This window comes from Sapajus apella, unplaced genomic scaffold (genome assembly GCF_009761245.1).
Source record: "Sapajus apella isolate SASKATOON/1434 unplaced genomic scaffold, GSC_monkey_1.0 scaffold53, whole genome shotgun sequence".
Taxonomy (NCBI): Eukaryota; Metazoa; Chordata; class Mammalia; order Primates; family Cebidae; genus Sapajus; species Sapajus apella.
In genome coordinates this window covers 11,467,124-11,493,832 of record NW_022436993.1, presented here as the reverse complement: position 1 = coordinate 11,493,832, position 26,709 = coordinate 11,467,124, and the positions used below count along the sequence as shown (strand labels likewise).

The following is a 26,709-nucleotide window of genomic DNA, read 5'->3' as shown; positions in this document are numbered from 1 at the left end:
TGATAGAGCTTCTGTAAGGATTAAACAAGCTCGGGCCGTATTACATACCTGAAGGTTATCTGGTGTTGATCTTCTTGTTTCCCGTTCCACCTCTCAGTAATATCTCAGACCACATTCTACTTGTTTTCAGGACTTTCCTTTGAAAAATATGTGTGATCACTCACACTGTCTTCCCCTGGATTTTCCACTCAGTTTGCTTTGTCAGCAAGAAGAATTTAAATGAATTCATTTCCTTTATTTTTAAATTTAATTAATTAATTAATTTTTTTAGAGTCAGAGTCTTACTTGCTCTGTCACCCAGGCTGAAGTGCGGTGGCTTGATCCTGACTCACTGCAGCCTCAACTTCCCAGGCTCCAACAATCCTCCCACCTCAGTCTCCTGAGTAGCTCTGACCATGGGCATGCACCACCGCACCTAGCTAATTTTTGTATTTTTAGTAGAAATGGGGTTTTGCTTTGGCACCTAGGCTGGTCTAGAACTCCTGAGCTCAAGTGACCCTCCCACCTTTACCTCCCAAAGTGCTGAGATTACAGGCATGAGCCACCATGCAGAGTTAAATTCATTTCTTAACTGCCTTCACATTAATATTTAGTTACCCAAAGGAGGTCGTATCAATATATGTCAGTTTAAAAATTAGAAAAAAAAAACCCTACATATATATGTATGTATGTCTTGGATTTTTTAATGACAGCACATTTCTCTTCCCCTCTTTTTCTTTCTGTTTATTTATTTTTGTTATAGAGACAGGGCATCTCAGTGTTCGGTCTCAAACTCCTGGGCTCAAGCAACCCTCCCAGAAGGCCTTTCAGAGCCCTGGGGTTACGGGAACGAGCCACTCTCTGCATCTGGCCTTGCCCCTCTTTTTCAACTGCATTTTCCTGATGTCAAAATATCAACCTAATTGCTTCCCTTCTGAAGATATCTTCCCTTGCATGTGACTGTGAATTTCTTCTTTTTTTTTTTTTTTCTTTTTGAGACAAAGTCTCACTCCATCACCAGGCACCAGGCTTGAGTGCAGTGGCACGACCTTGGCTCACTGCAGCCTCCACCTCCCGGGTTCAAGCAATTCTCCTGCCTCAGCCTCCCGAGTAGCTGGGACTACAGGTGTGCGCCACCGCGCCCAGCTAATTTTTTTGTATTTTTAGTAGAGACGGGGTTTCACCATGTTGGCCAGGATGGTCTCGATCTGTTGACCTTGTGATCCGCCCACCTCGGCCTCCCAAAGTGCTGGGATTACAGGTGTGAACCACCACGCCCGGCCCGACTGTGAAATTTTTAAGAGCATTTTTACAGAGAAATCAGCTTCCTCAAAGTCACACCCCTTTATATAAGTTTTTTGACAGAATAAGAATTCACAGGGATTACTTTTTTTTCTCTTTCTTTTTTTTGAGTGCAACAGTGCGACCATAGCTCACTGCAGCCTCAAACTCCTGGGCTCAAATGATCCTGCCACCTCAGCCTCCTGAGCAACTGGGACCGCAGGCACACACCACCATTCTCTGCTAATTTTTAAAATTTTTTTGTAGAAACAGGGTCTTGCTTTGTTGCCAAGGCTGGTCTCAGACTCCTGGGTTCAAGGGATCCTTCCACCTTGGCTTCCCAAAGTGCTGGGATTACAGGAGGGAGCCAATGTGCCTAGCCAGGGGTTACTTTTGAAACTTACATGTGTGGATGAATCTTATTGAACAGTGTTAGTCTTCCTCAGAACGACATCTCTGCTTATGGTAAGAGTCCTCCGTTAACGTTTACAACGTAGGTAGCATTTATATTTCATTGCATCTGGAGGATTGGGTCCCTACAGTCCCCATTCCTCTTTTTTTTTTTTTATTTGTTTATTTTACTTTTTAGATACAGGGGCTTGTTCTGTCACCCAAGATGGAGTGCCGTGGTATGATCATAGGTCACTGCAGTCTTGAACTCCTGGGCTCAAGCAATCCTCCCCACTCAGCCGTCCAAGTAGCTGGGACCATAGGCATGAACTACCATGCCTGCCACCACCCCATTTCTCTTTTACTTTATTTTTTGAGACAGAGGCTGGCTTTGTTGCCCAAGCTGGAGTACAGTGGTGTAATCTCAGCTCATTGCAATCTCCGCCTTCCAGGTTCAAGTGATTCTCCTGCCTTAGCTTCCCAAGTAGTTGAGACTGCAGCCACGTGCCACCATGCCCAGCTAATTTTTGATATTTTCAGTAGAGTTGGAGTTTCACCATGTTGGCCAGGCTGATCTCAAACGTCTGACCTCAAGTGATCCACCGTCCTCGGCCTCCCTAAGTGCCGGGATTTCAGGCGTGAGCTACCACGCCTGGCCCCCATTCCTCTTTTAGATGAGGGTTTGCAAGACCATGTGAAGAGAGATCACATCGTGCCCCATGGGCCACCATAAGGCCTTGGCTTTTACTCGAGGGAAATAGAAAGTCGTTGGTGAGTTCTAAGCAGAGGAGAGACTTAGTCTGACTTAGGTATGGAAGTGGCACTTTAATTGCAGTGTGTAGAACAGACTGTAATTGAGCAAAGGTAAAAGCTGAGAGAATAATTTGATATCTATTGCAGCGATCCGACAACAGACGAGGGTGATTTGGGTCAGAAGGGTGGTATGGGAGCTCATGATATATCTGGATTCCAGTTGTATTTTGAAGGTAGAGCCAAAATACTCTCCCAATAGATTAAATGTAGAATGTCAGAGGAAGAAAGCAGTCAAGAGTGGGGCAGCCAGTTTCGGGGGCAGATGAAAGGTCCGGTGTGGGAGATGTGAAGGTTGAAGTTGCTTAGGCATCCAAGTAGAGATGGCAAGCAGACGGCTGGATTTCAGGTCTGGCGTCAGGAGAGAGGCCTGATCAAGTGATCGCAGTTGCCTCTGTGCCCCTTAATATTTGTAATACTCATTTCTTTTTTCTTTTTTTTTTTTTTTTTTTGCATCAGAGTCTCCCTCTGTCACCCAGGCTAGAGTGCAGTGGTGCTATCTCGGCTCACTGCAACCTCCTGCTCCTGGGTTCAAGCGATTCTCCTACCTCAGCCTCCCCAGCAGCTGGGATTACAGGCATGTGCCACCATACCTGGCTAATTTTTATATTTTTAGTAGAGACTGGGTTACACCATGTTGGCCAGGCTGGCCTTGAACTCCTTACCTCAAGTGATCCACCTGCCTCGGCCTCCCAAAATGCTAGGATTATAGGCGTGAGTTCCCATAATATTCATTTCTTAATTGACTTCACACTAGTGTTTAGTTATCCAGAGGGGGTCATATCACTAAATGTCAGTTTAAAAAAAGGAATAAGTACATACACACACGCAGACACACACACACACATATATATCACACACATATATAGCCCACAGTAAGAAAGTAAGCAGTTGTCGTGATTACCATAATCCCTTTCTCTATTGATTATGTCACTTAAATTGTCAAAAATAACTTGTAAAGACTTAATCCTGCTTATTATATGTAGTTACCCTCTGACTTAGCAACTGAAAATCTCCACAAGTGAATCCTTTCTTATCTCTCTGGGATTTTCACTTTCTTCCCCCCATACTACCCTTTAATGGTAAATTCTCCATTTTCCAAGTGCAGTTTGAAGGTACCATGGGGAGGAAATCAAATTTCAAGTTAAAAATTAAAACACACTCTGTACACATTCAGTCACTGTAATTCTGGAAAATGTCCTTTGAGTTAAAAAATACATATATTTAACAATAGTAGAAGCCATATAGTGTGGTGGTTAAGAGAGTAAGTTCTAACCTGGAGATGAATTTAAATTCTAGCACATTACCTTGAGTCAGTATCTAATCTCTCAAGTCCCAGTTTCTTGATCTTTAAAATTGAGACCTGCTAGGATTATGGAGAGTATTAAATGAGATAATAAATGTAATGTCCTTTGCACAATGTCAGACACATGGTAAGTTCCTACAGTTGTCAGTATGATGATAATGTTGCTAAGTGACTTTATTTTTATTTGCAATTGGCACTAAGGGTAAAGACTTTTCTATGGCTTTACATTTACCATGGACTTTTCATTAAGTATATGCCTCGATATTGCACTGAAAATTTAGAAAACTTAGTCTCAAGGCATTGGGCCAAAAGAAAGAAAAATATATTAGGAGCAGAAATAGGAGTACGATCCAACCCGTCACTGGTGGTCCATTTCCGTCCCAACTCCTCCCCTCCCCCACTACCTTGCCCATATTGGATAATTAACACATTGAATTTACTCAAAAGGAAAAATACTAAACTTAACCTCTTCCGGCTTACGTTACTTTGATTGTGTATATTTTGTTTTTTTTTTTTTTCTTCAAGAATGGTTCTTTGGGGAAAACAGAATATGTTTTCTATGGAAAAACACATATTCTTTCAGCCTAGTAATTTTGGAAGCAAAAGATGGTCTCCATGGTAAGAAGACAGAAAACGAGTAGTATTAATAGAAGATAGCACAGAACTAATGTACATTTTATAGTATAATGGAAAGATTTTTTAGCCTCTCTGCCTAAAACAACATCGTGAACTCTATGTTATGCTAAATTGATGAATAAAATGGAAAGGAGCCAGCCAGGGTATGATAGCTCAGAATGAAAGTCAATAGTCAACTCCCAGGAAAGGAGAAACCTCTTCAACCCATGGCACAGGGAGGCTTAATTAGACCTCCTATGGTTTGTAAGAAAAGCTTTGAAAAATACTTCTGTCCTCTTAGAAACAGATTTATAGACACATAATAGTGCTTTTTTTCTTTTTCTCTTTGTATTTTTAATAGAGGTGTGTTTTCACCATGTTGGCCTGGCCGGTCTCGATCTCCTGGCCTCAAATGATCCACCCACCTTAGTGTCTCAAAGTGCTAGGATTACAGGCGGGAGCCACCACGCCTGGTCATATAATACTGCTTTTTTTTGAGACAAGAGTCTCACTCTGTCACCCAGGCTGAGTGCAGCAGCACAATCTCAGCTCACTGCAACCTCTGCTTCCTGAGTTCAAGCGATTCTCATGCCTCAGCCTCCCAAGTAGCTGGGATTACAAGTGCCCGCCATCACCTCCAGCTAACTTTTGTTTTGTTTTTGTTTTTTGAGACACAGTCTCACTCTGTTGCCCAGGCTTAAGTGCAGTGGTGTGATCTCAGCTTACTGCAACCTCCGTCTCCTGGGTTCAAGCAATTCTCCTGCCTCAGCCTCCCAAGTAGCTGGGATTACTGGCACCCACCGCCATGCCTAGCTAATTTTTAGTTGACATGGGGTTTTGCCATGTTGGCCAGGCTGGTCTTGAACTCCTGACCTCAGGTAATCCATCCACCTTGGCCACCCAAAGTGCTGGGATTATAGGCATGAACCACCACGCCCTGCCACAACACAGTGCTTTAATCCTCACGTTGTGGAGTTGCCAAAGTACTAGAAATATCAGTGTGGATGAAAAGCTAGTAAGACAATGACTGTCTAATGTTCTCAACTCATCTCCAGGCCAGTTTTGGATCCCAAACAATCCCTTTCTTTCTCTAGGTCCTTCATTCCCTCCATGAAATGTCTAATGGGCTGTATTTTTCCTTCATTCCCTTCACGCAGTGTCTAATGGACTATATTTTTCCTTCACATTTTTCTCCCATATTGTCTTCTGCTAGGATGTTTTCATTTCTTCTTAGCTCTCTGCGTGATTGGATCTCTACAATGGTATTTTGGGGTTACCTTAATGCATCTCTTTTTACTTGTTATAATGTAAATTTCTTGAGATAATCTACTCTTGTTCTATACTCTGCTCTCGTCTGTAGCCTGTACTTGTCTTACATTTCTCTCCTTTCCCATTCATTTACATAATCTTACATCCTAAAATAGTTATATTCTTTATATGATATCTATTGAAATGAGAAGATATCCATAAAATTTATCATAAAATAATAAATTTTATTTAAAAAATAAGTACTCCAGAACTTAAATGTCTATATGAGTGTTGTGCTGTAAAGAAAATGTTGGAACGATATTCTTTAAAGGCTTTAGAATTAATTTTAGAATCACTTTACAATCTTCACAAGAAAATCACCCTGCTACCATAAGGCAAAGCTTCATGAGTTACCCAGATTAGCATTACTCACCTAATTCGCCAGACCTGAGGCCAGATTTCCTTCCACAGTTCTCATAGTTCATAGCAGTCCTTAGAGGATGAAAATTTACCCCGTTAAGGAATCTCAAGAATGCGGGGGCATATTCTGAACACGGTTCTGAGGGAGAGTTCCAAACTTGCTTTGGAATAATGGAAGCTTCATTAAACTAAGTCTGTAGTACCCACGTACTTTAGAGGGGAAATCTCCCTTTTCGATGAGTAAGTTCTGTTATTTCTGGTAACAAATTGAACCTACTGTTTCATAGTCACATCATTAAGAGCTATTTTAGCAGTTTCTGTTACTTGACTTCAACTGTGTTCTTGTACACAGTGTGCTTAAAACTACTCTGTACATGCGGAAAATGGGCTCTTCGTCGTAACAGTATGTCTTCATATTTTCTCTAGGACTATACTTGATAAGAAGGAGCTCTTGGAGTTTGCTCAGCTTGGCTGCTACTTGGAATATGATCTCTTTGGTACTGAATTACTTCATTACCAGCTCGGCCCAGATATTGACATGCCTGATGATAACAAAAGAATTAAAAGGTAAATATGGTGAAGTCTCCCACAGCATTCTCTTTCCCTTGCCCTTTTTGATTGTCATATCTAGGGAAGTATTAGCAGAGATTCAGAAAACAGTAAGGAGGCTGAACCACAGACTTGCAGAGAAAAATATATCTATGCTGTTTCAGGGAGAAAAATCTCTCTATATTATTTTAAGGAGAAAATGAGTCATCCTAAGTAGGCTAAAGCTTAGCAGAGCCTTAGAAGTTCAGTGCAGATGGGCAGCTGACAGGAAACACAGATAATACCCAACCCCTGCCATGAAAATCAGAGAACAAAAGACATTTTCCTCTTTTTACCCCTAGTGAAATAAGCTGTTCATCTCTCAGGTTGACCACACTAAAGCCATAACTTCCTATAAGTAATATTTTAAATGCTTTATTAAAAGTTTTTATTAAAAAGGCAATCTCAAGTTATATGCTAAAAGTATAAAGTCTAAAGACCAAACATCGTGTAAAATGAATTCAACCTTCAAAAATTGTATGATGTGTGATGCTAGTAGATAATTGTAGGAGTCATTCTTTGTAATCAAGTAGAAAACCTTAGGCATAGCTACCTAGTTTCGTCTTGGTCACATGGTAATATGAAGATTGAATGAACCAAGTTAGAAAATCTAGGAGGAGAAATAAACTGGAGATTGACAAAGAAGACTTTTGTTTGGGAAAATCTAATTGTTGCTATCCAGTGAAGCCCTAAGATAGGATTTGTATATGATAGTTGAACTGTAAGAATGAATGACATCACTCAGAGAAGAGGATGAGGACAGAGACCTGGGGACAGAGATATTTAAGGAATGGAGTAGGAACCACTGAAGGAAAGGTTGAGAAGTTTTCAAAGTGATAACATCAGGGATATGTGTTGTTATGGAAGTCAGTAGAGAGGAAGGCTCAGGGCAGAAGGGCTTGAACGCGTGTACTATGTGACAGATATCAAGGGAAATAAAAACTGAAAAGCATCCATTGTTTTTCACAATTAGGAGGGTCACATTTTATAGACAGTAAGTGCAGTCTCGGGAGAAAAGCCATGAGGAAGAGGAGAGGGATGTTTAGGTGACTCTTTCGAGAAGCATGGCAGTGGAGGGACGCAAGGAGATGGGTCTGGAGCTAGAAGAAAACAAAGGGTCAAGGGAAGTTTCTAGTAAGAGTTGACCAATGTTTATGTGACTAAGAGCAAGAGCAGAGACGGAGCCAGAAAGAATGAGTTCAGGGAAGTGGTGTCCATTCCACAGGGTCTCTATAGAATTTACATGAAATGACACATGCCAAGTTTTTATCTGAGTGGTGCAGAATATGGAAGTGTTGAATAGATGTTGATTTTTTAAAATCTGGATAGATAAGAAATACAGAGCAAGGCTCCTAAGGTGACAAATTGAGGAAATCTAGGGAACAAACAGAACATTGGTTGAAAGGATGGTTTCTCCATCGAAATGAGAGGGCAGGACACAAGCAATGGGGTGAATGCAAATGAAAGTCTTAGTGAGGGGAGCAGGAGACTGAGGACACATGGCCACATGTCCTCTAGTGTCTCTGTGAGGTAGACGTGATTATCTCCTGAGAAAAAAAGAGTGGATTTAGGGCAGGACCACGTGGAGCAGGAGGAAGGCTAGGAATGGCTCTCGGGTCAGTGAGAGAGAGATTGATATGGATGTGTTAAGTGTGAGACCCCGTTGACTCTAGAAATCATGATTGCATGCCTGCATATTGGCACCAGTGCACGTGATTGAATGATTATTTTCCAAAAGCAAAAATGTTTTGCGTTTTGGTAATGGAACCAGAGAAGCTGTGTGCATATAAGCAGGACATGGGAACAGTTCAAAAGATTGAAGGTTGGGATTCTATCCAAAAGAAATGGGTAACAAAGGAGGGGTTGAGACTGAGGGTCATGGGATCCAAGCTGGAGGGAAGAAAATATACAGAGGAATGGGCAGATCGAAGGAGAAGTATAGTAGGGCAAATAACTGGACTGCAGGCTTTAATGAAGTAGGTGGAGTATGTGTGTATGCATATGTATATGTATATATACAGTTGAAGAAGTGAGTGGAAAAAATAGTAAGAGGTAACATGATCAGAACAGGAAACTGAAGATTGAGATTTCAGCGGGGGGGCAGCAGTTCCCTTTGACGACAAGAACTAGAATATGATGATGAGTACAGAAAAAATGGTTGCAATGGAAGGAGCAAAGCTGGAATTGAGAAGTGATGTCCAGGAACCATGAGATTCAAGTATCCATAGTTGAATAAGGCACATTGGGTTGAGGGGAAGATCTTGAGCCAGTGGCCATGGCTGGGACATCCTGAGGATCTTTGCCTGAGGAGTCAACATTTGTGTCTGTATGCTTCTGCTCTCTCCATGTATTGGCATTCTGCCTTGACCACGTCATTAGAAGTAATATGTTCAAGTTTAGTATCATTAGGGAAAGAGAGTTAATCAGTGTTGCACTAGTTATGTAATACGGCGACACTCAACTCTACGTGAGCAAATGACTTCAACTGCCTTGACCAGTGAAGCGCCGTCTTTCTTTTTTAATACTCAGATCAGTTATTTGACAAGTAGTTGTATGGTTTCTTTATTTTTATTTTATTATTTTAATTTACTTGCCCAGGAACCCCATTCAATACAGGTGAACCGGTTTCTCCAGAGCCCTCGTAGTTAGTTTATATTCAGAGGACACTATTCCTTGCCTAAAGGCATCTGGAATTTAAAATAGGGCAGTACGTTCAGTCATTCTCATCTTTCACAATCTCAAAAATATGATTTCCTTATCAGCGCCCTCAACACATCTTCTACATCATCTTCGAAATGGGAACTTTGCAGTCTGAATCGGCTTCCTTTTCCCAAGCCCCTTTGTGGCAGTGAGGTGCATCTTTTGCACGCCTGTGTCTTAACATGAGGCTCCCAGACCTTCCCGAACGAGAGTAAGAAGGTCTGTAAAAGGTCGTCTATGAAGGAGATAGAATGGTTGGATGACCGATGGCTCCCGCAGCATTTCTTCTTAGCTTCTTTTGGCTATTTGTTTATCTGCATTGTGCTAAATATAGCCATTCCGGATGTATGGAAATAATAAAAATTATTATAAATATGTTTATGCACACATTTATGTGCGTACAATTTATTATAATATAAATGTGTGTGTATATGTATATGCAATCCAGTGAAGCCCTAAGATAAGGTTTGTACATGAGAGTTGAACTGTGGGAATGAATGACGTCACTCAGAGAAGAGGATGAGGACAGAGACCTGGGGACAGAGACATTTAAGGAATGGAGTAGGAACCACATATTTTATAGATATAAATGTATACATGTATATATATACATACACATTTATATCTATAAAATGCCTGTGTGCTATTCCATACATATGTATATGTATGTGTGCTTAATCTCCTGAAATCATGCATTAGGTGACCTGACCCAAGCGCAGCCCATGTTAAGCACAGAATACCCTCTTGGGTTGCACGTGTTCCAGTGCCGCACTCTCTGACACACTTGGTGTTCATCATGCATCTGCGGTCCTTTTGTGAGCCATCGTAGCCTTAAACCTCTAAAGTGCAGGAACACAGAAGCACGCTTCTGCCTACCTCTGGTGCTCAGCACCAGAAATTCTGTGTCTAACACCTGTTTTCAATCTTCTGCTCCATTTCTCAAATCTTATTATATCTCTGCCTTTTCACACTTTGTAGTCTCTCTCTAATATTTGTTTGCAAACACTAACTCATTTGTATTTCTATAATTACCGTGATTTTTTGTCTTCTCATCTGTAGTGGCTCCCCCTTTCTGGCAGCATCTCCGTAGCTCCTGTTCTTCCGTATAATGGCACAACATAAGAGATGATCTTTTAGTGTAAGCGGGACGGGGCAGGTTTTCTTGATAGTCAGGATATAATTGTGTGTCCAGAGCCATAACGTTATCTTTCTCATGAGATAACTAGTCTCTGGACTCTTGACTCGATGGGCTCTAAGGATTCCCAGTTTTAAATATGAATATCTTATCCTCTATATTCTTTGATTACTACTTCACGATTTGATAACATTGTGTTTCAAGGCCTGACACCAGACATCTTAGAGGATTTTGTTTAGCCACATGATATGTCTTTATAATATGAGAAATCATATTTCTCAGATAAGAAAGAGAGGCACAAATTTCAGATAATGCCCAGAAAATATCAGGGAGAAATTGTTTCCTCAAACCTCCTATACCACGATGCTTCTATGCAGCTGTGGTCACACTAAGGTTCAGCATTGTGTATGCATTCTGTCAAATCTTTCTCTTTTTTTTATGTGATCATGTAACTTAGATAATTCCCTTAAACTGAGTATGTTTTAAAAGTAACTGCAGATCAGAACTTGAGGATATTACACAAATTTCACTGAGGCAGAAAATCTTAGTGGCACAAAAGTCATTCCGTGCACTTACAGGACAGCCATGTCTGTTGGTGCTGGCATTCCCTTTTACCTGCAGATACAAGGTCTATTCTTCCATTATAATTTATTTTAAAATATATGTTCTGGGAGGGCAGGGCTTTGTGCTTGAGTTTTTGTGTGTGTGTGTGTGTGTGTGTGTGTGTAGTGTCCCACATTTTGCTCACTGTAGTAGTTATTAAATATGACTCATGTACTAGGACACCAGGAAACGCTTTAGAAATAAAAAAGATACCTTTCAAATAATCAGCTTCTGGAAGAAGGCACTGTTCGTCCATCTAGATCCGCTTTAGAATCTAGATGCTGAAAAACTATTCAGAGAATCCCAGAGAAGAGCTATTGTCCGTGAGTGGCATCTTCCACCATCAAAGACCCATGGAAGTCACGACAGACACTGCCCAGAGTCCAGACATGTACAGATGGTGGCTGTCAGGAGGTGACTCACACTACAGATTCCAGCATTCAACAAAGCAAAGAGGAGTTCATTTTTAGAGAATAGTCAGGAAACTGTCCTTTAGTCCACCGACTATAAATTTAAAGAAATATCTTATTATTTTAGCAGTCTCGCTGACATGGGAGGAAGACAGAATACATTTGTTTTGGTCAGTTTAATCCAGTGCTCAGAGACTACAACTAAATCAAAATTGCCATAGACTTCAAAGGGGCAAGTGGTTAAAATACTGAGGTACCCTTACCAACCTTTTCAAGTGGCTTGCTTTGTGGCTTATCAAATGTCCCTCACTTGCAAACCAATTGATCTTGCTCTCAAAATACTTTGCTTGTAGTGAGATTCCTTTTGTTTCCCTATTTTAATAGCAAATAGTCATTGATTTTTTTTTTTTTTTGCTAGATAAAAGGAGAGAGAAAGAATGAGATCTGAAAAATGGGCCCACAAAAGAGGCATTTGAGAGAGGAGAGCTGAATACAAACCCAGAACAAAGTTATTTAGTGAAATGCTAAAGTGGTCCTTCGTTCAAAATGGCACATCCTATTCGAAGCTATCTTTAATGCAGTATTGCCAGGCATTGTCATAAATCTCACTGGTTAGAAATTTCTGTGTGCATGGAATACGGATATGTTCCTACCAGGATGCAGCAATATTTTTATCATCACCACACAATATTTATTGAAGGTCTCTCAGTACACACGCCACAGTAGAAGGCAGTATCTTTACGACAAGCACAATAGGTTAATGAGTAAAAAGTCGAAAGCACCCTGAACAGAGAAAGTGAAAGACAAATGACATCTAATGAGTTAACATTTTTCACAGGGTGCGTCTCCTGGTAGAGGAGGGCTATGAAGATGGAATTCTGATAGCACATGACATACACACGAAAACCCGGCTGATGAAATATGGAGGTCATGGCTATTCTCATATACTCACCAACGTCGTTCCTAAAATGCTACTTAGAGGTATAACTGAGAATGTACTTGATAAGATTCTAATAGAGAACCCTAAGCAATGGCTGACTTTCAAATAGGATGGTTGCTTATGAATTCACACCTTGAGTATAAAACTTGCAGACAACATTCAGGGATTTCCAATCCACTGTGAGATATTAATCAGTTACCTAGCACTAATGACTGATCATTTCCTTCTTGTGAGAACTAGGAGAATTTGCCTTCTCTGAGACCAGCTATTAACCTGTGCCTCTAGGGATTACTCAGCCTAATTGAGCCCTATTATTGTGCCTTAACACAATAAATACAGAAGTACCTATTTCAAAACAGTGATTTAAAGTCTGTATCCCCTAAGTGGAGTTGCTGTTTTTCTTCCTAATCTATCAGCTGCACTACTTGAGAAAATTTAAAGTGTTTCTAGTTAAATGATTCCCTTCTTGAAAATCTAATGTTTATTGTAATATTGATGATCCTACTAATTATCCTGCTGTTCTTTAATTAATGCTTAATGAATAATATGGCGCTTTAAAATAGCTTCTGCAACAAGGGAAGTTAAATCTTGAGACTTTTTCCCCAAAGGATACTGACTGTAATATGGTTACCAATTCACAATGATAAAAATATTTGAAAGGTCATTTTATGCCGTCCACCTAGCTATATATTCTTCTAATAAAATGATTTTGATATCTTTGGCTTCCTGGTATCCATTTTTGCCATAAATTTTGCTCTTTTGCAAAGTTTGTGTAAGAACACATTCCACTACTAAATTATAAAAATTCAATCATAAACGTCAAAATATATTACATAATATAGTTTAATGAATCATTACATTTATAATAACAAAGGCCACAATTTAATTAATTGATAAGATATAATGCAAAAAAAAAGAGAAATGTTTGCCTTATATATATTCCCTTTATTTCCTTTACGTTTTGTTTTTCCTTGGCCCTACACAGAGAAAATCATGCTTATTTATCTGAAGAAAAGGTCAGATCTATTGGAAATGACAGCTCGATACTAGAGCCTACTCTTTAAAAGGTATCCAGCCCTGATATTTTGTGTAAATAAAGCATTTTTAAAAACTCTTAGTTAAAACACTTAGGTGATGGGCACTGACTGCTACTTATAAATTAATCTTTTGGTTGAATCCTCACTATGCTATTTGGAGCCTACAAATATTATCCAAACCCTTGCTGCCAATTCCTCTTTGATAAATATATATTGTTAATTTGAAATAAAATCCATTGTGATTCATTTATGAGTTATCTTACCTATCACAAAGGCCAATTAGAATTAGTCATTATTCTTGATGAAGTGTCTGTTTTTAATCATATAAATCGTGACAGTTACTCAGACCCAGGCATTTCAACAGAGCTAACATCACCTTCAGATAGGAACACCATGCATACCTCTTGGAAAGTTGAGCTTCGCTAAATAAAAGATATTTCTGCTGCTCAAAGATGATGAGGCTTTCTGTGTATTGGAATAGAAAGTACCAAAGAGGAAGGAGCCAGGAGAACAAATTAATTCCTTTAAATAAAAAATGCAAATGTCCTCACCAGTAAAGCAAGCAGATTTTTTTTTTAAATCTCTGTTTTTGAAATCTACTTGTCAAAGAGTCTTCAAAGGCAATTGGAAGGGGAACAGATTTTTCATTGTAATCGTGGAAGTTGTGTGATAGTTAGGAGATATCAACATGCATTTTTAATCTTTTCCTTAGATGAAAGAAATGGCTTTTGGCAGTGTGTTCTAACCAGAAAGAAAGGATTTGTATTACTCTCCAAATCTACTGTACTGTCAGCTTAAATCCACCTGAGAAAAAAGAAAAAAAATGATAGCTCCAATGCATGTAATTCATAAACACTGCAAAGGAGAGCCACTTGGCATCTGCAGTCCTCCTATTAACAGTCTGCCACGGAATGCAGTTACAGTATTGATTGGCGTATGGTCATACAGCAACCATAGCCTTACCTTACAGACCTGTGAAATAAAGGGCATTTTAACCTCATAAAATTAATTTTCTGGAGAACTCTTAAAGAGAATCCATTTTAATTGTTTTTGCTACTTCACATGTTGTCATTCAAAATATCTTTCAACCCAAAAGAAGTTAAATAATTTATGCAGGTTTGTGTGTATATATATATGCATATACTTTTTATATTAAAATTTTGAGGCAGTACAGCCACTGTACCCTATAGAATAAAGCCACATATGTATACATGTTTTATGTGTATATAAAACATTTCATCTAACGTGTGTGTGTGTGTAGCAGATACTTGTATAAAATATAAACACTCTGTTGTCATATTGGTTATATGTGAAATTGTTAATTTTGAAATAACCTCAGGCCACAGACTTGTAGTAACCATTTGAAGCTTTACCTAGTGTCCCCTTGGTGACATATGCAGCAGCTCAAATTAAACCTTTGTGCATTGGGTTATGAATAATCTTTTCTTCCAAAGATGGCAAAAGCCTTGGTTTGATTTGATACTGAAGAATGCATTTCTCTGACTTTCCCAGTGAATCTAAATGTATTCAGTTGACAAAATGGACACATAAGGGCTTTTTCTAAATACCGTACATAATTACACATTTTCACACTTGCAGGGTAATCCTATGATACACTGTCAATCTCTATTTTTAAAGACTATCACCAGAAAAGAGAGAAAAGAAAATTCATATAAGAAAAAGAAAATGTGAAAATGATCATAGGCTTGGGAATTCCCTCAAATCCAGAAAATTCCAGGTTAAGGCTTGAAGTTGAATCATTCCCAGGTCTAGCTCTAAAGTTAACAAGAGTACAAGGCAAACAATTTCTTTGGGGACAAGCAGCATTATTTCAATTAGACCTTCTCCTGCAGGGTAAAAATTGTTCTTCCCCACACTATGAATGGACTCCAAGTATCATAATAAGCAGGTAAACTCACAAGAACCAAAGCTGACATATGGATAAAAGCAGCAAGATCACAGTACACCAAAGTATCATATATATTGAAGAAATAATTCAATGTCTTAGATTTGTCTATAAAAATTTGTGATCTATATAGGACTTCATTCACATGGACACTAACGATAGGAGTATTTGCTTTGGCGGTTGTGGATCACACATCTGTTTATCTTGCTTTGATATTTTTACATAATGTTTCTGAGTGATACAGATGTGAGTCAGGTAGCATTTGATTTCCCCACATATACACAACTGAGGTGCCCCGCAATTGGCATCCCTTGGGATCCTTGATTCACTGACGTTAGCCATACGAATCCATTGTTCAAACTCAGAACAATAAGCTTAGTTTCTGCATCATCATCAGTCAGCATAAATAATAAATCCAGAAAACGTGCTGTATTTGTTGTTGTTTCCTCCATGGGCTTTCCCGCCATCTAATTTGATATAGACTTCGTCTCCCGGCTCCAAATGAAGAACCACACTGTTACTGGCATAGTCGTAATTCTGATCAGCATCTTGGGCAATCGCACTAGCACGCACCTATGTGAAACAGACAAGAATTAGGATGCGTAAACGAGAATTCTCGTTTTCTTTTCTGCCATTCACGTAGCATCCCAAGCTGCCGTGCAGCCATAGCACAGAACTTAGCACAGGAAAGTCCAGGTTGACCTCAAAGCTTTGTGAGGATATTGCTGTGGCAGCTTCTGCTATGTTAGTGAGACGGAGGACAGAAAGGGAGAAAATAGTGCTTCAATGGGAACCATTCTAGCAGTCTTATCTAACCATAGATTGTAAACTGTGCATACAATTTATTCTCTTCCTGTATCACTCATTTTTCTAACTCCTTCAATCCCTATGCCCAATCACATTTTGAAATGAAACAAACAGTACTTTTTTGCATTTTAATTTAAGCCAAATTATAATATTCTAATCAGCTGTTCATGAGTACAGAAGTTCAAGTCTAACTTCAGCTGTTCACCACAATTATTAGAAAACTGAGGTAGGTAATAGGTAAATATCCAGGAAAATACCAATTAGTCTACTACCTAGAAAGGAAAAAAAAAAGAAAGAAAGCCCTTTGATTTAGGGCTTTCCAAATCTAGTTCATGTAAACCCCCCTGTACCAGGCTGGTTCAGAAGCTTAGCTCATTTACACATCTTTGATTATATCACCTGAGTTTTCAGAGTTCTTTTTTCCATTCATGTCTTTTTATTACTTAACTATGATATATGCATTGAAATTAACAACTTAATCTTAACATATCTAAAAGTTAAAGAAGGAACTAAATTTTCATGCTCTGAGGCTTCTCCAGTTTCAAGAATTTTTGAATGATTTCATTGAATATCCATTTATACTTAGGAGATTGTAAATACATGGCTTGATTTGAGGACAGAGGCTGCTTATAATCTGCCCATGTTAAGCCTGTGATCTCATTAGTGAGTTCATAGACGTTTACAAACAGTCAAATTGCCTATCATCCCATGCAATGTGGACATTCTGTCAGATTCTTAGCTCAAATTGGGCTTCATATTCATTTAGATATGTTTTGATTCTGCCTTGGAAAATCTTTCAACAGGCAGACTTAGATTTGATTTATTTCAGTAAAACATCTTGTTCTTTGGCTTGTTTCATTTCTCTGCCACTATAATGATATTTCCCTGAATAACATAGCAAGTGATTTAGTGGTTTTGTAAACCTGCACTATGTAATAATGCATGACTTGGGGTACAATATGCTGGATTTTATCACTTGGCAAAAGGAGAGAAATGAGACAGAAGTCAAGAATTTCCATGCATTTCTTTCAAAATTTAAATGATAGGTTTTCCAATTAAATTTTCATGTGATATGTTCTCGCATTAATGCTGAAATGTTAAAAAAGGAGAAGGCTCTTTGACACTGCTGAACTTGTAAAGTCATTTGAGTAGTATCTTTAAAATTTCTTTCTGGGTATCATATAGCAGAAGGAGAAAATGGCTTAAAGGATTTAGAATTGCTTAACACTGGGCTAACAGGCCCTAATATAATGAAAGCAATATACCACGTAATTATGCTCAGAAGCATTGACTCCATTTACTATATACCAATTTAGTAAAGTGGTCTGTTTTGACCATTAAATAATAATGCAATTTAACTTCATAATATTTTCTAAAAATTAATCATGAGTTTGTAGGAGTTGGATGCTTTGATTCATTAATTTCATCTAGTCACCAATTCCCAGGGGAACAAATCTACAAGGAGAATATTGCTGTTATGATTGTGTTTTTTCTCATCTGTGGATTTTTAATGGGTGAGAAAATTTTAAAGCAAAATATTTATGAGCTACATTAGTAATACATTAATTATCAACCCATAATATACTCCTCAGCTATTACTAACAACCAGACACATTTTATTCAGTGCTTTGGGTGTTTAGGACATGTTCTGTGGTTATTGGCCTCTAACATGGTTTTCTGCATGAAGGTACTGGAGAAACAGAACACATTAAAATCACTTGATTTTGACACAGTAATCTTTTTAAAAATACAATGCCATTTTTATGGTCCAGGGTGTAGCCACAACACTAAGTAAACATCACCATTTTTATTCAGCAGGTGTAACCACAAAAACCTGCAAATGCATTAGAATGCTTCCACAGACTGAAAGGTTCCCCTCACCGTTTCTACCACCTTTGTTGGATAAAGCCAGTGTGGTTGCTTTTTAATGAACGTAATTCTCTGAGATTTTAACCTATACTGTACCGTAAGACTGTCCCAATTAAATAATTGACATACTCTAGTGTACATACATGATTTCGGTATGCCTACTCACCTGATCATATTCTAAAGATATAATAGGACTTGAAATTTCAAGCTCTAGTGCCCAGCTCAGTGACTTTAACAATTCTTTCAAGCCATCAAACTATTGAGGAAGGTAATGCATTCACCCTGGAGGCTATTTCCAGGTTCCTAAATGTACACTGATTTTAGCATTTTGTCTGGAAATATGATCCATCCTTTCTTCAGTGCAATAGACCCATGTCTAACTAAATTTTCTCTAGTATCTTTTTCTTATTACAAGATAACTGTTTAGATTTTGCTTTTTCTTTAGTCCATGTTTCTTTAATCCCCAAAAGAGTATTAATTTGACATGTCATTAATCTCTCTAATAAACGAATACCAACCCACAAACTACTCATTCCTTTAAAAATATTTACATTCATCGGTGCCGTAACTAATAAATTTTTAAGAGTACCAACTGTTCTTTAATAATTTTATGCTTTCAATCCTGAACCAGCTTTAGTTTTCATTAGAGTGGCTTCTTTATTATAGTGGCATTAGACTGATTATATTCAAACAGCAATTTTTCTTCATGTTTTCTGTTAAAGGGATTACAAACATTAAAGAGATTTCCTCTTTCCAGATGTAAAGCTATTTGAGTCTAACTTTTACCTTTAATATGCACTGTCATGGGCTTTCAACAAATGGTAAGGTTAAATTCAGGCTGATGGTTTCATGGGGAATATGAGAGCTATGGTCCTTTTAGGGGTATGTTTCTGTGTCTGTTATAGATTGTGTAGTTTTAGCATTATCTTATTAGTGAGGATTTATCATTGGAGACAATATTTATGGTGACATTTGTAATTTAATTAATTGCTACTGATGTTCTCATAATTTCATTTTCATTGTACTTCTGTGGAATCATAAACAAAAGGTTAAGTGGCACATCAGGTTAATTTACTGGTCTTTGATGTTTCCATCTGTGATCCTACGTTCTACACAAAGCATAAATAAAATGGCTCTCATATGGTTACGATCCAGAGCATTTCTCTCTCTTAGAGGGAACTGCATTTTTAGTTTAATTTTCGTGCTTCTCAAAATCCACTTAATCCATAGAACATTACATTACACTGACATGGATCTCTGAGCTTCTGTTTTATGAAAACAAATTAGGTCAGCCAGAGAGGGAACCTGCCATTCTAAGAAGTGATCAGACAAGAATATAATTGAAAAGCAAGAGTGAAGTGTTATTTGAAATTAATAAAAAGATTTTATAAGATTTCTCATTTGTAACCACCTGCAGACGGGACTTGACAAAATAGTTCTAGTCTAGAGATAAAATTCCTTAACAGTAGTAGTGTAGTAATCATTTTCCAAAATAGTCCACACTGAACTAAGAAAAAAACATTGTTTACAACTGTAGACTTATTTTTCTGAATTACCTGTTGCATACCTTTTTGCAAAAGTAGCGGCTTAATATTACCCACGAAAAGCATTATACACTATAAGGTCAGCTGTGTTACCTTATTATTTTTCCTGATCCTCGTGAAATGTGTGTGCCAGAGTGATACAAAGGAAGATTTTACACCCCAAACAATGAGATAATTTTAGAAACAAAATGCACATAGAACACCTACATGGTGTTACCTTCTTGGAATCAGTATAATATACACAGGCTCGGCAGTCTAGACATCAACATTTAAACTAATGTAAATGTATTAATCCCTGCTTTTTTCCTGCAATTGCAATTTCCAGATATTTAAAGATGTGAGCATTTTTATATATTTGCTGATAAAATTGGAATCCTTTCGTGATTGATACCTCTAAAAATCATCTCTTTAGCCGGATAGTATTTTCCAGACCTAACCTTTGAGTCAGAAGAGAGCCAATTTGCAAATAAAGGGGTGTCTCATGGCTGCCTGCTGAGGACTGTTCATAAGCCTTTTTGTGAGGGTGATTCAGTAGCTCCAATCTGGTACAGTGAGTCATGCCCGTTTTAACCCTTTGCCTATAACTATCTTACTGCTCTATGAATAGTTTTTATTTATCTTAATATTATTTTCATGCATAATAACTGTAATAAACAACCCTGTCAGTGCCTCCTGGTGGCCATTTTTCCTCTTTTTGTTCTGTGTCCTGAGGGTCCCTTAAGCTACTTGTAGGAAAGGGTAGGGAACAGGACGTTTTGTGTCCTTCGTCTCTCTTACGCATTTAGGACATTTTTTTTTCTTTTTTCTTTTTTTTTTTTTTTTTTGTCTTTCAGTTTTGAAAGAATTCTGACATTGAATTAGGTCTTTGAATCCTGCCTGAATGGTGCTTGATAGAAACCTGGGTTGTATCTAAGAATCTCTGAAAGTCTAGGGGGCGAGTTACCTAAAGCCCAATAGACTTCGCTAAGTCAGAGTTGCTGCAGGAGAGGAGGTCTCTTGATGGCGATGCCGGGGTCTCGAGCCATCCCCCCATGCCACGCAATAAGCAAAGTTAAAAATCCAGAAACTCACCCCCACATCGCAGGCTGCAGGCTGCAAGGCCTCGCCCTAGTGGCTGCTGATTCAGCGTGCACAGAAGGTCCCGTTACACTTTTAGATAGTTACAAATATTATTTTCCTCCTCTAAGAGATCAAACAAGCTTCGGTTTTGCAGTGACCTCGAATTTCTCCAGTGGCCCCAGCAGAACGCTGCAGACCTATGCGTGGCCCTTGTGGCGGCGCCGACCGGCCCAGGGGATCAAATCCTCTTGGCTGGCGGGTCCAGAGGTCGATGGAGCCGGGGCTGCGCTCGAACCGGTCGCCCTCCAGGCCACCTGCCTGAGCGTCCTCCGACTCCATAGTCAGAGTTTGGGTTCTGTGTCTGGCTGTGCGCTGTTTCACCGCATGAACCCCGGAATCTCAACTATTCCTTTTGTTATCAGCACTCCTTGCCTCTCCCCTCCGCTATTTTTTGGCTGAAAACGAAACTGGAGTTTGCGCCTTGAAATTGACTCTCCGTGAGTTTCACAGCCTGGGACGCCGCAAGGACTCTGCGACCACGGGCCCCACGGTTGCTCCTCCGGCTTGGACCCACTCCTTCCGGGCCCTTGTTTCTCCCTCGGGCCTCTGTATACCACCCCCGAGTCGGTCACCCCGGCACGCCCATTCCGGACTCCCCCAGCCCTCTCCGCTCCCCAGAAAGCCCGTAAGCGACCCTACGCTGCAGAGGATCCCATGGCCAAGGGTCGCTTCCCGCGCCGGGACTCCACAGTTCACGAGCTGTCCCGGGGATCCAGCCCCCGGCTTCCCGCCCCTCGAGGGTCGCGCTCGCAGGCGCGCGCTCCATTCGAGGGTCCCAGACTCCGGAACCGCCCTCTCCAGACCGCGGGGCGCCCTCCTGCGCGCACGACCCCCGCCTCTCCAGGGTGGGACGGCGTCCCCCCTCGCCGTCGCTCCAGGGAGCCCGGCCTCCGCGCCCTTCCTCCGCGGGCTCCCACCCCCATTTCCGGGGTCTCCTCCCTCTCGCCCGCACCTTCCCGCGCTCCTTCCCCGCCCTCCCCGCCGCCCGCCCGCGCTCACCTGGTTGTTTTTGCAGAGATCAGCCCACATGCTGGTGCCGTCCCCTCCGCGCATCAGGACGTGGTAGGTAAAGAAGTAGATGCCCGGGATGGAGCAGGTGAACTTGCCGGTGGTGGGGTCGTAGTGGTTTCCGAGGTTGGTGACCACGTCGTCGAACTTGAGCACCTCGTAGCCTTCGTGCTGCCGCTTGAGGCCGGCGTAGAAGGCGATCTTGGGCACCGTGCTGTAGGTAGCGGCGCTGATGGCCCCGGCCGCGTTCAGGCCGGGAGCCCCGGGCGGGCCTGGCAGGCCTTGGCGGCCCGGCTCGCCCTTCTCGCCCGGGGGCCCCATGGGGCCCGGCGGCCCTGGCTCTCCGGGGGGCCCGCGCGGACCCGCCTTCCCGGGCCGGCCGGCCTCGCCTTTGGGGCCCTGGATGAAGGTGGGCAGGGACTGCATGAGGCCGCGGTCGGGCGTGGCGGCCGTGCTGGGCGCCTTGGTGCCCCCGTAGGGGTCGCAGACCATGCGGCAGGTGCCCAGCATCTCGTAGTGCGCCGACGTGCCGGCCGAGCTCACCAGCACCGGGATGAGGATCACCAGCAGCAGCACCATCACCACCCCCAGCGCCCCGGCGGCGATCAGGCGCCTCCTGCTGCCCACCAGCCGGCTCAGCGCGGGGCGATCCTCTTGTCTGCTTTTGGACAAAATTTTGAAGGTTGGGCGGGGACCTCTTCAGAGCCGAAAACAACCCCCTGCGAACCCCAACTCCCCTGGGCGGGCGCGCGCCGGCCGCTGCTGCCGACTCCTGCTCCCCCCGCGGAGGCTGCGGCTGGGGAGGGAGCGCGGGCGCCTAGTGACTTGAGCCGAAGTCCCGAGCCCGGGGTGGGGGCCGGGGGAGGGGTGCGCGGGGCGCCCTCGCCTCCCGCGAGCTCCTTCGCACCTGTGGCTGCCGCCGGCGCCGGCGCGGCCACCGGGAGGGCAGAGCCAGCCGCCGCCTCCTGCGCTCGCCCGGGCCGCTCACACTTTTATGCCGCCGCCGCCCGCGATCGACTTTTCCGTTTTTGCAGACTGCGCCAGTTCGCACCAACTTTCCGTCTGAAGTTGCCTTTTTCTGCCTCCTCCTCCTCTTCTTTCGCTCGCTCAGTTCGCCCGTCCGCTGCCTTTTTTTTTTTCTGCCTCCTTTCTCTCTTCCTTCTTTGCCACCACCACAACTCGAATAGACGCGCACCCCAAAGCCCCGCGCGGGCCCGGGCGTCCCCGGGGTGCACCCAGAGGCGGCGGCGGCGGGCACGGGCGGCTCGGCGAGGCTCGGGGCTGGGGCGGAGGAGCGAGCGAGCAGCGGCGAGCGCCTCACGGCCGGGAGCGGAGCGAGAGAGAGACTGAAGGCAGAATTCTGCCTGGGTACCACCTGCCAGGAGAAGAGGAGGCTGACAAACGCGCGCCGGAGCAATTTATAGGCACCCAAGGCACAGAGGAAGGGGAGCCGCTTTGGCATCTCATTGCAGCATCTGCTCTGCTCATCCCACTCAGAGAGAGTTTGGCATTACTCTGACAATGTGGGATTTTTTTTTTCGGCCTCTCTTTTTTCTCTCTCTCTGCACATGGATGAACAGTGAGATTCTGAATACTCCCTGGCTGAACCAAGCGATGGCAGGTCCTGCTGGACCCACCTGGGGGAGGGAGACAGCTGTGCGACAGCTTTCAGGGCTCAAGGGTCACACCTAAGTCCCAGATTTCCCCACTGCCAGCAGCCCCAGTCAGAGGGTGGAGGTGAAGGTTGAAAGGAGGTAGCCGAGTTGACAATGTTTCTCTGCTGGCTCCTCCACAATCAGTGCTTCAGGTGTTTTTCAAAATGCCACTTTAACAGAGGGAGGGCCTTTTAGAATTTTCCAGATGGTAGGTGTGATTTTCTTTTAACCTGATGGTTTTCGTCCCCTGCCTTCTAAATGAATGTCACTCCGAGAACAGTGAGGAGTGTTGAAAAGCCAGAAGGTATTTCTCCACGATTTTAAATGGACATGTCCACCGCATGGGGGGGAAAGGGGTTGGTCCTTTTTACAAATGCTGCACCCTGGTGAGTGCATACATATGCACTCTACCTGCAGGCTTACAGTTCTAGCAAGCTTTCAGGAGATACTGCCAATGGACCTGAAGTTGCATTTACTTAAAGGCGCTAAATGCACGAGAAATAATCACTTGTCAAAATGGCGTCAAAAGATCAAGCAAGCAGCATATTTCCACAAATGCTACGCAAGGTCTTTTCCAAGATATGCAAAGAGTTCTATAAGCTCCATAGCAAATTTCCCAAATGGACATTGAGGGTGGGGAGAAATAGGAGAAATACAAGAACGAAGAGCCCCACTCCCAGTGGGTGAGCTGGAGAAGGAACGGCACAGTTTATCAAATTACTGGAAAGCCCCCAGGGTAGATATTAGGCAAGTGATCCCACCAACAAATACATAAGACACACAAGAATGGCTTTAAATAAATAAGTAGAATTGATTCCTAAATCATACTTCTGCATTCAGGAGCAACAGATGTCAATCAAACGTGGGTGACATTTGCTTGTCAATACGAGGATGATGGCTGGAAAGACGGTGACTTATTACATCAGGGTGAGAATCTGAAATGAGAAGCAGGAACAAATAAGACTACAGCAAGCAAACAGTAACATCTGGGTGACGATCAGCAGCCTGTGATCTTGTCTGCGGGTTTCACAGCAGGGACATCTCCCTTCCTCCCTGTGCCTCAACCTCCTCACACCCCCACAGCCTACTCCAGCCCACCCTACCAATTTAGTTCTTTCTTTCCTTCTTCTCTGTTTCAAAACAAAATAAGGTCAAATGAGCAGATAGAAGGAAACAAAGATTCATTGATTCTTTTAAGAGAAATGTGATAGCTTCTTCAGGCCTTGGCTGGGAGAATCACCCTAAGAGTTGTGCTGTGTGGCTCAGCGGGGTGGGGGTTTCCACCTCCTGGCTACTGATAAAGCCACACTGCTCCTGGTATTGGAAAATAGTCCTTCCCACTTCTCAAGCCTTTAACTTTTATTTTAAGGTAGTGGTTTTATAAATGAGCGCCTATTGCTTGGGCATAATTAGACACATATTTCCATAATGTTTTTGTTCACATGAGCTGCCTTATTTTCATATTTTTAAGCAGTAAACATGTAGTAAGTCCTTTCCTGGCCATAATACTTTCCTAGCACATCTTCTAGATTGCTTCTTAAAAGTCACCTTCCTTTTGGAGGACAAAATGGTGAGGTCTGCTGCCAGCACTGGGGGGGTAGGGTATTCATAAAACTCTGATGTGCCAAATTATAAATGTCATAAGGCCTCTCTATTGCTAAGAAGAGTTCTGTAGGTGACACAAAAGGAGTTTTTTTAAAGGTAGAGTTGTATAGAGAAACTCACATCAAAACCTCAAGATATGTGAAGTTTTCCCATTGACTAATGCTTAAGATATGTTAGAGTCGAATGCTCATAAAATATTAGAGTTGAAATGGACCCTGCAAAGCTCATCTGTCTGCTGCACATGCAGATGATGAGACTGAAACAGAGCTTCGGGACAGTCAGCGCTATTCAACAAGCTTGCCCCTGCCCTCCCCTCTGCACAGAATGTGGATACTTCCCATCCCAACCTGAGACTGGCATTGCTAGTTCTAGTAACGGAGGCTTTCCTCCTTCTACTTTCTCTCACACCAAAGGAAATGTGATTTTGCAAGTGAGTGCCCTTACATTTTAAAGCTCTGCTGAGATTTAGAAAGGCACTCGGCAGCCTTCATTCCCCATGAAGGGGATTCCCTCCCAGGCCACATGGCTGACCCCAGACTTTCCATGAACCAGCCTGGGCAACACATGGATATTTGGATTTGTAGTGAAGCAAATTTAAATTCTCAGTCTCCTTCTTCTCCTCTAGAAGTGTCTCACTATGCACTTTGGGGGAACCTTTTTGAGCCCCCATGATTTTCGAGGATGACTTGGTAGTAGATGAACTTATGGCTGGTTACTGCTACTTTCTACTGCTTGAATTTCCCAGGAGGTTCTCTGCAAAGTTACTCACGCTTCAGCTCTTGTTCCGACAGTTTGGATAAACCATCTGATATGGCATATTACTCATCATCTTTACATGTATATAATAATAGAAAACGTGTCAATTAAAAAAATATTTGATTTTCTTCAGTCCTCATTAGAGAACCAAGTTTTTTTTCTCATATTTGATAAGAATCTTGGAAGCAGGCCCTGGAATCTCATTTCTGCAGCACCTCCCAACCATCTCTCAGGAAAACACCAGGCTCCATACTCCCGTTCCTCTTGTACCCGGACCTTGCGGACCCTCCGGAGGATGAAGTCCAACCCAGAAAGCCGTGGTGGTGGCTGGATCACGATCCTGTGATTTTCATCTTCCCCACATCGTTTCTGTTGCTTCGGAGAGGCGTGCAGATCCTAAGCACCCGACTCCCACACCGACGTGCCCGGCCGTCCATTAATCATTATTGAGTATCCACTGACAGCACAGCCCTATGCTGGGCTCTTACCAGGCAAACAAATATTTAGTCATGAAAATGATTTCCAAATCCAGCAGCACTTAAGCAGAAATAGCATTTCTTAGAACAGGAAAAAATAATAAATTAACAAACCCAACGGCTGTCTAGAGAATCAGACATAAAAAGTACAAAACATTGGGACTGGATCCGCTATTTATCTTTAAGGTAGGGGTCCCCAAACTGTATTTCAGAACATATACTTCTTTGACTGAAGAATTGTACATTTCTGACCAGAAAGAGTCTGCCTAAGTTATGTAGGGAAGCCGTATATCCTTATGGCTTTGGAATCAGATGAGTCTTAATTTGAATCCTAGCTTCCTCATTTAGGAGCTGTGAAAGTTACTTAATCTCCCAGAGGCTCAATTTCCTTCGTGGTAATGTGGAAATAACACTAATACCTAAATCACAGGATTGTTGTGAAGATTAAGTGAGTTAATGCATGAAATGACAATAGTACCCAATTTATAGTAAGAGCCTGATA

At 41.9% G+C, this 26,709-nt stretch overlaps 2 protein-coding genes across 9 annotated transcripts in view; one reads left to right on the top strand and one right to left on the bottom strand.

Annotated features, from left to right (window-relative positions):
• Positions 1–13,341, top strand: part of PTER (phosphotriesterase related) — a 74,620-nt gene extending 61,279 nt beyond the window's left edge. For 7 of the 8 annotated variants that reach the window (XM_032243970.1, XM_032243966.1, XM_032243973.1 and 4 more), the window contains 2 exons: positions 6,476–6,616; positions 12,324–13,341. In XM_032243970.1, coding sequence (XP_032099861.1) covers positions 6,476–6,616; positions 12,324–12,534 — 352 coding nt within the window. In that variant the 3' untranslated portion in view covers positions 12,535–13,341. The remainder of the gene's footprint in view (positions 1–6,475; positions 6,617–12,323) is intronic. The other variant, XM_032243971.1, reaches the window with a different exon arrangement.
• C1QL3 (complement C1q like 3) lies at positions 13,253–23,103 on the bottom strand. The gene is made up of 2 exons (XM_032243974.1): positions 21,707–23,103; positions 13,253–15,941 (listed from the first exon to the last, which is right to left on the bottom strand). Exons 1-2 carry the CDS (start codon positions 22,292–22,294, stop codon positions 15,762–15,764), a joined length of 768 nt encoding a protein of 255 aa, XP_032099865.1. The 5' UTR covers positions 22,295–23,103; the 3' UTR covers positions 13,253–15,761.
• Between the last annotated feature and the right edge of the window lie 3,606 nt (positions 23,104–26,709).

Bases quoted from the DNA above. Each gene is read 5' to 3' on its own strand.
- C1QL3 (XM_032243974.1), bottom strand. From the start codon at position 22,294: ATGGTGCTGCTGCTGGTGATCCTCATCCCGGTGCTGGTGAGCTCGGCC. The intron at 15,942-21,706 runs GTGAGCGCGGGC...TGTTTCACATAG, and splicing joins ATCTCTGCAAAAACAACCAG to GTGCGTGCTAGTGCGATTGC.